Source organism: Schistocerca americana, chromosome X, assembly GCF_021461395.2.
Source record: "Schistocerca americana isolate TAMUIC-IGC-003095 chromosome X, iqSchAmer2.1, whole genome shotgun sequence".
NCBI lineage: Eukaryota > Metazoa > Arthropoda > Insecta > Orthoptera > Acrididae > Schistocerca > Schistocerca americana.
The window spans coordinates 940,628,162-940,639,316 of record NC_060130.1 but is presented as its reverse complement, the minus strand read 5'-3'; the positions used below and the strand labels follow the sequence as shown (position 1 = coordinate 940,639,316).

At 36.7% G+C, this 11,155-nt stretch overlaps 1 protein-coding gene across 2 annotated transcripts in view; it reads right to left on the bottom strand.

The window, feature by feature from the left end:
- Positions 1-924: 924 nt before the first annotated feature.
- LOC124555692 (carnitine O-palmitoyltransferase 2, mitochondrial) overlaps positions 925-11,155 on the bottom strand; it is a 150,094-nt gene continuing 139,863 nt past the window's right edge. For both annotated transcript variants that reach the window (XM_047129694.1, XM_047129695.1), the window contains exon 13: positions 925-1,327. In XM_047129694.1, coding sequence (XP_046985650.1) covers positions 1,192-1,327 — 136 coding nt within the window. In that variant the 3' untranslated portion in view covers positions 925-1,191. The remainder of the gene's footprint in view (positions 1,328-11,155) is intronic.

Here is an 11,155-nt window from a genome sequence, read left to right as displayed (position 1 = left end):
CATGATGCTTTTTAAATATATTATAATTACAAATGTGTCTTTACAAGCTGTTGTTCTCTTCATCCTGTTTGAGCCATGTACCACACAGTTCAATTTCAGGAGGAGATTGCTTCTGTGCATAGCTGATAGCTGACATCATAAGATTCCATCATTATGAAATAGATGAATGAGTAATCATTCCCAAATAAACCAATAGCCTCATTATCGATTCCAGAGAGAGAGAGAGAGAGAGAGAGAGAGAGAGAGAGAGAGAGAGAGAGAGAGACACTTTAACAATCATAATGCAATTGTATTTTTCATAAAAGGACAACTGATAATGAGTCAAAGCCCTCGAAATTTATAGAACCATTCAAATAAAACTTTCATTATTCAATTAAAAATACAGTGAAAGTCCTTATCAGTCTCCATATCCACATTGTGGAAAATATGGGCATGTTACCCAATGTTTTTGTTAAGTCCCACTTCTAAAAAAATCAGTGTGTGAAAAATATGTCAAACATCATAAATAAATACAAAAACTGGGTTTCTTGCAGTTTTTGCACACTTAACTGAATCAGATGAGCCAGACATAGTCAGAACCCAGTTTATTTAGCTACTGGTAAATTTTTTTATCACATACATTGTAATAAAGGTTTCTAACATCTCTCTCTCTCTCTCTCTCTCTCTCTCTCTCTCTCTCTCTCTCTCTGTGTGTGTGTGTGTGTGTGTGTGTGTGTGTGTGTGTGTGTGTGTGTGTGTGTCCTTTGTTCATCCAAATTAGTAACCTCTCACACTGACAAAATACTTTTCATGATTATGTGAAAGTTTACATGATATTAATTACATATTACATTGTTTCCACACTGGACTTCCACAATCACTGCTGTATATGGTGTCAGTTTTGCGGACATTTTACTCTTACATTAAATCACCAGTTCTCACATGTTATGAAATTCCATCATTTTTATTCGAATGATATGATGGAACTAACAAATCAAGGGTAACAAAACAGACAGAAAATACCTAATAAAAGCATTCATGAATATTTTATATCCTCTAATCAGACAAAACCAACTACACAATGTAAAAAATAAAAAAATAAAAAAAATAAAGAATTCCTTCTCAATACAGTAACACATTAAAATTATAAATTGTACAATGAAAAATATCTTACTGCATAAATTATTAAACAGATATTGAACTGGTAGGCAACTATTGTTTACTCTTAACAAGAACACTATAAATGTCTTCAAATGCTGTCTTCAGGCAAGAAACAAAGTCTGAGCCGTCTCTCTCTTGAGCATATGTAGTTACAACACTTCCAAGACGATCATCAGAAATGCTATACCTGCAAAGATTAATTTAATGAAGTTATTAGAACATAAAAATAAATGTATCAAACAATGAAAAATCCAACATGGAATAATGACAATATTAAGAAAAGGGAAGACCGCTGCTCCCCATATAGAGATGATGTTGAGTCACAAGTAGGCACAACAAGACTGCCATACATATTAAGCTTTCGGCCAAAAGGCCTTTTTCTAAAGTAGACAAAACACACGCGCACACCCACGCACACGCACATGCCCACGTGTGACCTCTCTCTCTCTGGTCACTGAGGCCAAACTCAGTGGCCAGGGACAGTGGTCCATACCCAAAATTAGTACTGCTGTACCATTAATGACAACATGATACACTTTTACTGTGTTCCCTAATCCTTCTGTAACTTTCCTTAGGTTCTGGTCCACAGCATTGATAAAAGACCTTTTCATGTAGTTGTTCATTAATTAGTCAGTCAAATGTCCCATAGTCATATTCATGATAAACATTATGATGTGGAATGTTGAACAAACAAATATAAATATGGCCTTTTAACCTGTTAAGTGGGTTATTCATGCACCCACACCTCTTCGTCAGTAGGTAATATCTGCCAGTGCGTCCTGGTGCAGTGGCGGCGGTCGTGGGGGTGGTGTGTACTTTTCGCACACATTAAAGCCCTCCTTCACATTTTCGTTTTTAAATGTAAACTGATATTGGTTGGGAATGAATTTAAAAAAAATCTGCAGAAGTTGACAAAACATTATTTCCATGACATTACAAGTCTTTTCAGTGTGTAATATTTTGAAGCAAGGTGCTGCACACGGGGGAACTTTGCACCCTCCACACCAGTACGAAGTTTCTTTGTGAATGTCTCTTCTCATGCACACCATACAGCTACTTATTGGTCTTTTCTTTGTTGTGGGCAACAGAAGGTCTGGAAAATACCTGGCTGCAAGGTGTGTTACTTTCTGTGTTCAAACTGGACATCCTACAGATCATCCTTGTTGTGATTTAGATATGGCCAACTGTTCACAAAGACTAATCATGAAGCTCATTCTACTTTGTTCACCACCATTCTTCTTGTACACAATGTATGCCCTGAAGCATGCAATGTTCAACAAGTGGCAATATAACTTCTGATTATATTTTTTTCAGTCGATTCCTGGCCATCTGGTAACTTTGCAACTGAGAATTATACCAATCCACACCTCCCATATCCGTGTTGTAACCAAAACCAGCAAGTGGCTTTTGAACGATTCCCTTCTTTGAGTTTACATCTAAAAATCTATCATCATGAAGGTGCTGACCACAACACCACCTCTTTTGTCCTTCCATTTCATTACCATCTGCCTGCCTCTGTACCATGGTATGTACACTCATTTCTGCAGTTTTTTCTTTCTTACAAAGGCAGGGAACCCCTTCCTGTCTTGCCACATTGTACTACAATGATGGTATTATTTCTGCTAAGTTAGCTCACCAAATCTAGACTTGTTTACCAGTTGTCAAGATAAATGCAGTGGCCTTTCCTGAGTAGATCATGTGCATGCTCTAAACAATTCAAGAGCTTATTGTTTCCTCTGGATAGTGGCTACCATAATTAGTGTCCTTTCCAGTGTAAACAATAAAGTCCCATACATACCTGGAGCTGCTTTCACAGGCTTCATAAAATTTTATGCCAAATATTTTGCACTTTGATGGAATAAACTGCCTCCATCCAAGCCGTCCTTTCCAGAGTAACAATGATTCATCAACAGTGATGTTCCTTTCTAGGATGTATACTGAGTTGAATTCATGCCAAAGATGCTCCATAATCAGGTGAATTGTGAATAGTTTACTGCTGGCAGTGCCTAGTGGATCATATAAGGTATATTCAGCAAAGTGGAGGAGTTTCAGTGAAAGAAAAAACCATTTTTCACTCATCAGTTTCCTGATGAAAGGTATGTCAATTTATTCTCTCTCTGAAAAGTAAATCTTGTGTTCAAGAACACACCAGGCAAGTGGGAATGTTCTGTCTGTACTAGTGTTTTAGTGGTTTTGAGGTAGCAGACCATCAGCATCAGTTCAGCCTCAGTCTGTGGTCAGTGTAGCTGCTATCAAGACGGCTCTGCACTGAAATGCAGAAGTGAGCTGGTACACCTCATGTGGTAGTCACATTACACTTCATATCACCAAAAGCACATCTTCTAGCCTGGGAGGCAATGTAACCTGCAGGAAGTGAGAGTTGCTCCACCTGTGAGATGCTGGGTAAAGATGACTGGTCCTGTGTAGGTGTCGCCAACAATTCCTGCCCTCAGTGTGTGTGACACTGTTTCATTAGACTTAGACAATACTTGTATGATTCAGAAATGCAAAATTCACTACACAATGACAAGAAAAATACTAGAACTTCAAATAAAAAAATGACAGTTGGCATATGCTTTCATAAAAACATACTCGTCAACACAACAAACAAACATTACAAGCTTACACATCAATCTATTTGTTTAGGTAAATTTTAACTGTAATGTTGTTACTGCAATGTGCTAACTTACTTGGTGACCCTCTTACTGTTATTTTGGTTTCTTCCTGTCATAATATTCATTCATTAGACTCTCTACATACTTACTTACAAAGCACTATCAGTTACAATATTGGGATTATTTGAGTAGCTGATGTTTTTCATGTTCCTGTTTTCATAGATTGAATCACAGTATCCTTAAGGATAATGTATTCTATACATTTCTGTCAGCATTTTTTGTGTTCATCTTTTTATGTTCTGATTAAAAATGCTTATCTTTTCATGTTAGCAGAAGCCGAAATCAAATATTCACTGTACACATTTGGTGGTTTAATTTTCAGACTTTTTTTTGAGGCCACTCTTTCAGTTGCAGCAAATTATTTCCTCATACACTAACCTTTCTTACAAGGAACTGAATGGTCCAATCCGACACATCAAAATCTACCCTAAAATTTTTCACACAGGAAGGACACACCGAAAGATATTCACTGTCAAAATCTTAGCTGCTAAAGGTACACTGCAAGTTTTATTATTTTTTTAATGTTAAAAGTCACTCATTTTTGCTACATGACGAAATGCTTAGAACTGTGGTTCATATAGCCTTTCCTTCCTGGTGCGTGAATTGGCGAATAAGCAGATGCAGCCACAACAATAAAAGTAGCGCCATATAATGTGAAGTCCAAAGTGCGTACACGCAAATTTTAAGCACTTAAACCATGCCGATGATATTTCAAATCATTAACTTTGGAAAACTTTCACTTCATATTGACAGCTACACTGGTCCATATGTAATTGTTACACAAGTGACAAGCAGAAGAAAGAAAATCAAGGCCTACACGATGTTGCACTGCAGACAACTTCCATCAATTGGAACTTTAATTTGTTGGCATGAGTTATTTTATAAGAATTCCTGTAGCACATTTCCTATGATAATTTTTTAGTAATGTATGTTTTACTAACAATAAAACAGTTCCTTCTTTATTCCCTGTAGTCATCACAAAAATGTGAAGTGTCTATCGGATAATGAGAACAAACATTTTCCTTACACAAGGCACACCTGTTAAATGAAATAAGAATGCATTCAATCACTTCACTGTAATTAATAGTTTTATTTAGATAGAACTGGAAAGTAGTTACACAAATGGTCATGGCCATTGTTCTGCACATTGCACCGTGTACCACACATGCATGATCAAATACGTAACATGTGGTGATGCAAACTGACAATATAAAAAAGACTCAAATTTAACAATATTGTTCACTGATAAACCTGGAATGACGAAGAGCTGTCAGACGTATTGTCAGACAGTTTTCTGAAAAATGCTTTATACCGTTGAAAAATTAATTTATGGAGAGGCTGAATCACTCGTTAGTTCCATTCGGTATCTGAATTATATTAACAGTCTTAGTGTTGTCGTCCTGAAGAGATGATGTTATGTCCAGTCCCAGAATCCAACAAAAGTAATGAATTATTTTATGTAACTGGGAAAGAAATTTTTCAGATGCAATACTGAAAATTAATCTCTCCCATTTTTCCAGATTTTTCTACACTGATTACAAGATTTTTAGAACCAAATGATCATTTTTTTTTAAATTGTGGTCTAACTTTCCCTGAAGAGAAATATAAAACTGTGGAAACAGTAATACAATGATAATTACCACTGGCATAGTTGCGTATGAATGTGTCATAGCATTCTTTGACTGCAAAAGCAGCTTTGTGTTTTTTTTCACTTGAAATGATAAAGTGTGGTTTGCACGCAGTTCTTGCACAAAACCTGACTAATAGGCTTTATACACAGCATTTTACGGGATAACAAGAAGCTTTGACTTTACATCAGTTATGAATCTCTCTGTAGTAATACCTATTACTCCCATTTTAGGGGATAAAAAGAAGCTTTGTCTTCACATCAGTTACAAATCTCTCTGTAGTATTAGCTATTAATGACATCTCTTGTATATGTTTACTTGATGTAAACTTCATAATTTTGCAACTTCCTTTACCATATAATTTCCTGTTTAACCAGGTCGAACAATCCTATCTTGTCTTTCACACTTTTGCAAGCTTCATTTTGGCATGTATTTCATATTATGTGTAAGTCTTTCTTCCTTTTCCACATTATCATGTTCAGATTTCATGAAATGAAACCAGCTTTTGAGACAGCTTAACATTAAGCACTTTCTCCACCTTCATTTCATAAAAAAACATTTACAGCCTTTTCTTTGCCACTGAAAGCTATTACTCTCCATGTTTTCTTTGAACTATGAAGGTACTGATTTTTGCTCTGGAGTAAGTAGCATAACGATCATTATTCAGATCACAATACACAGAATCATGAGTTACTTCCTGTTTCGTCTAATATTTCTGCAATTTCTAATAAAATGTCGAATTCGTTCAAATGAATGTCCAAGAAATTACCTAATTAAAAACACATTTGTAGGTTTTTCGGAGAAGTAGGCGATTCTGATTGCATGTCATGTTCTCATGTTTCCAAGGTTGTAAGCATTAACTGGATGGAGTAAGTAGCATAACAATCATTATTCAGATCACAACACACAGAATCATGAGTTACTTCCTGTTTCGTCTAATATTTCTGCAATTTCTAATAAAATGTCGAATTCGTTCAAATGAATGTCCAAGAAATTACCTAATTAAAAACACATTTGTAGGTTTTTGGGAGAAGTAGGCGATTCTGATTACATGCCATGTTCTCACGTTTCCAAGGTTGTAAGCATTAACTGGATACCATATTACTGAGAATCTTTCGAACCTACATAAAGGCAGATGCAATTAATAAGCAGACACAAAGAAAACACAAAGAAAATTAATTAATTTTTATCATCACTGTTAATAATTAGTGATATTACAAAGGCAACTGCTAATTATTACAGATATTAAACAATTTAGAAATTCAAGTGAATAGTATCTGCGAACAATGGTGTCAGAGAAACTACCAATGGAAACTGAAATTCATTTTACAAATTATGATCATGTTGTGCCATGTTACCTGTTCACTGGAGGTGGGAAAATTCGTTCAACCTTGGGAACTAGTTCACTGGTGATCGCTCTTTTTTGGGAACCGTTTGTTTTTACTCATTCACTGTTCATTTGTGCATGGTATATAGTTCTTATGAAAAATTGAAAATTAGTAGCATAGGTGAATGAAGATGGAAGGCGCAAACCGGGGCCACTTGCCTCCCCTCTGGAGTACAGAGTTTTTATTCATTACAGAATTCTCACACACTTTTAGAAGTAATTTTTGTGATTCTGCAAAACATCTTGTTTAGCCAATTGTAGCATTATGTGGCTGATCGCAGTGAAATAATATAAGATGGCGCACGAAAATCCGGCCCCAAGTACAGACTGCTCACCAATTACGCACGATTTGTTGACCACTACAAGCAGAATAGATAAACATATAATAATTAGGCAGTAAAGAAATAAGAAATAAGCTAATGCAAACAACAACTTCGAAAACAATAGACGACGACTGGTGGGCAGCAATGAGGAGCTAGTACTCAGGACCGATTTTCCGTGCGCCACCCTGTACCATTGAAATAATATTGTAGAGGTTATTGTATTCTCTTTCCAAAATGTGACACCAGACACTCGATTATGGAGTGCGGGCTTCATTCGGTTGTAAACCTGTCTGCCTTCCATAACAATGAACAAGCTGTTTTACCTTGGATCAAAAAAAGACGGAAAATGGCCACTCGTGTGTGCCATAACTTTGCATGTGTAATAACAAAAATTTGCCATTTTATAAGTATGTCTTCAGCTCTTTATTGAAATAGTGAAGTAAGCTAACATGCCCTTATTATGTTAACCGAGAAGATGTATGTATTACATACCATGTAATTTTTATGTAATTATAAAATACATTGCAATTACCAGTCGCTGAATAGAAGACGAATAGAACCGGAAGTTCAGCGTTAAAAAAAAGATTTGGAACAGATCTGTAATGGGCGTGTGCAGTGAACGAAACAAACATCAACTCGATACTGGACTAACTAGGAGCAGTCGGCAGAGGAACTGTGATGAGTGGCCCCATGAAGGAGGATGAGTCCAGCCAAGGGAGACTGAGACCCAGACCGAGACGAAGACGAAGACAGACACGAATGAGACTGGAACGAGACTGGCCGACATGCCGTTGCCGGAACGAGACCGACTGTTTCCCGTTCCAGGTAACTATAAGTGGAAAGCTGCGATCGAAGTGAACTATGAAAGACCGTTCCTTAGAATTTGTTCCTCGCTCCTTACGTTCATCTTAGTGAACCATTCGTTTGGACCCATTAGTTCGCGAACGACCCATCTCTACTGTTTACCAATCTGTACCTGCTGTGTTGCGCATATCCTGTCTTCTATAGCTCTTCAGTAGGAGTGTACGTTTCTCCAGCTGTCTGGCAAGCTACGAATTTGGCAATTTTCAACATTTTTTAAAAAAATACTTGCAGTGTGGCTTAGCAGCTAAAATTTTTGACATTGTGTTTCTTTTGGTGTTATTCTTCCTGTGCAAAAAATTTCAGGGCAGGTTTCGACATGTCTGATTGGACCGTTCCTTTGTTAGTTTCAAAACTGTACATTATTTGTACCTTACAAAATTGCTCTGCGACTGTTCACACTTTGCAGTCAATGCTGTGTCGTCATCTTTCCATTTGTGTTGTTCTGCGTTAGGGGTAGTGCCAAAGACAGAATTCTTAAGAAAATCTTTTTCAAATCTTTAATGATAATGAGATAAATAAGACAGCTGGTTGCTAGCTGCATGGTAACATGTTCACACAGTAAAACAAAGGCTGCATTTTAGCTCTCATTTCCAATCTTGTTGGAGACAACCTTTTACCTCGTGTGTGAGAGCTACAGGCAGCCAGATCAAATATCAATAAAAAAAACTTCAGAAAAGTTTTACATCAAGAGCCTTTCCGCTGCTTTCAGAACCCTGCGGTATACATAAGGGTGCAAAATTTATGATACTGTATGCCTCATAATGCGACCCCCTCCCCCCCTTTCCCAGTATGTTTTGTTAAAATAGACTTTTGTCTGATGGTTATCATGCTAAGCTGTAATTCATCCATATTAGTTCAGTGCATATTTTTATATCGAGTTTCCATTAGATTATTGGACACAACAGCAAACGTAAGAGAGAAATTAGACACGAAAAAATATATTCTCTCAGATTATTTAAAATAGTCTGACAACGCTCAGATTAACACATTTGTAGCAACATACTTGTAAGAAGGTAACAATGTTGTCAATCCAGGTTCAAAGAACAGTTTTATCTGGAAAGGAATTTTCTTGATAACTTCTTTTGTTAAAGTATCCAAGTGCAGGCAGGCTATATTGTGCAGTACGAACATTCATTAGAGTTTTCTTATTTTTTTTTCCCTTCCATTGTGATCAAAAGGCATCTCAGTTATAGGCAAAAAATGCCAGCTGCGATGGACACACCCCTGGGATACAGTTTGAAGTAAACAACATCTTTTTTTTGTGCCACCAATAGTAAAATTTTCTTATTGACATTGCTCTTTGCTTGAGGAGGTGTCTTTTGCTAGTGATCAGCCATTAATTTCTTCTTACAAAGTTATATTCATGTTTATATATAGAATTATAGTTTGAACGGTGGTTTGTATTCCGTTCAGTACATCCATACTTCATATAGGTGTGTGAAGGCTATGGTAATGATTCGTTGAGTTACCAAAAGATTTAAAAATATAATGTTGTATTTTTATTATAATAAGCAATGTATGTATTATGTATTTCTTGTAGTATATAAAATACTGTAACAACTTAGGTTAAAGACTGACAGGTCACCAATGTTCTCAATCGAATGATTGTATAAAAACAGTTATGTGACAATAAAGTATCTTATCTCATCTTATCATGAAAGCACGATAACTTGTCACTAGTAACAATACTGCTTGATGAGTGAACTGAGGATGTTCAAGCAAAAATGCAGATATAGTCGATTCTTTGAGTTCTGCTGCTTTAAATCAGAGCATGCAGTACTCCTCCACGAGACTTCTGTGCCTTACCCATTAAATGCAAATGTTGCACAGTAGTTATCACATTTACCAATTATTGGGACCTGAATGTGCAAAATCAGTCAGGTCAGAAAGATCGTTCTTGAATGGAGAGAAACATTTTCTGATATGATTTCTCTGATAACAGTCACCCCACACACGGCACAAATCTGAGCAGACTCCACTGCTTTCAGCATTTTATTAAATCCAAAGCCAACAATGTGTCACAAATTTCAGACTTCCTTCCATTTGAGACTATATTGTAACACTTAAATAACATCCAAAAGATTCAAGTACGCCAAATCCAATACCTAATTACAAGGCAAATGCTAAAACTTCAAGTACAAAATGACAATTGATTAATACAGTCGTAATAAGCTACTAGCCAACTTACCACACACTGATGTTTTGAGCTTAGGCACCAACCCAATTTTGTTTTACGTAATGTTTAATATTTCAATATTCCTCACATCATATGATGTGACAGTAATGGACACACCAATATGTTACTGCACATTGTTCACTTGGTTTATCGAAGTTATTTAGCACAGAAGAACAAACTACAATACTAAACAGTTTTATGCTGACCAATGTGAGAGCAGGAAGGTGCTCAAGATGTGCTGCATCACAATCACTTGACTGGTTGCCAGCTGACATCAGATGGGGCAGTGACTGGTGGTGGGTGGTTGATGACTACTGTATGGCAAGGAAACTCTTGAGCTTATTGTTCTGATCTTGAGGTAGTAACAAGCACTTTTGTGGAAATGTTTTCGGATGGTTTTGATATTAGTTATGGATTAGAAATTGGAAACGAATTATCTTTGAGGTTCCAGACATGCTTTTAGGAGGCAAATGAAATGAGTTAAAAAAATAAACAAACAAATGAAGGAGTGGACACAAACTTGTGGTTTTGCATTTACAGTGTGTCATTTAACACTAGACCATGAGCAGATACAGCACCACAACAGCTCGAATGGTAGAATACACTTCCTCTAGATACTATGTTCTCAAATCGTGCAGATGGCCAGACTTTGAATTCTGAGGAGTGGCTAGTTATATTAGCACTTTAAGTGAATAACTCAGACTTACAAGGAAGCCCTTGAGTGCAAGGTCGCAAACGACCAATGACATTTACGGCATTCAACGCCCCACATATTGTCTACGATGCAACCACAATATCAGCTGCTAATGGCAACAGGGAGTGGGTCTGGAGGTATCCAATGGTGAGCACAGCATGAGGCTATGGAGCATAGTCGAACTGCTTAGTTGACTAGTAACTCACAAGAGTGCTAGTGGTGTTGATACAAAACAGAGAAATTGCAAAGATAAACAAAGCAAACATTG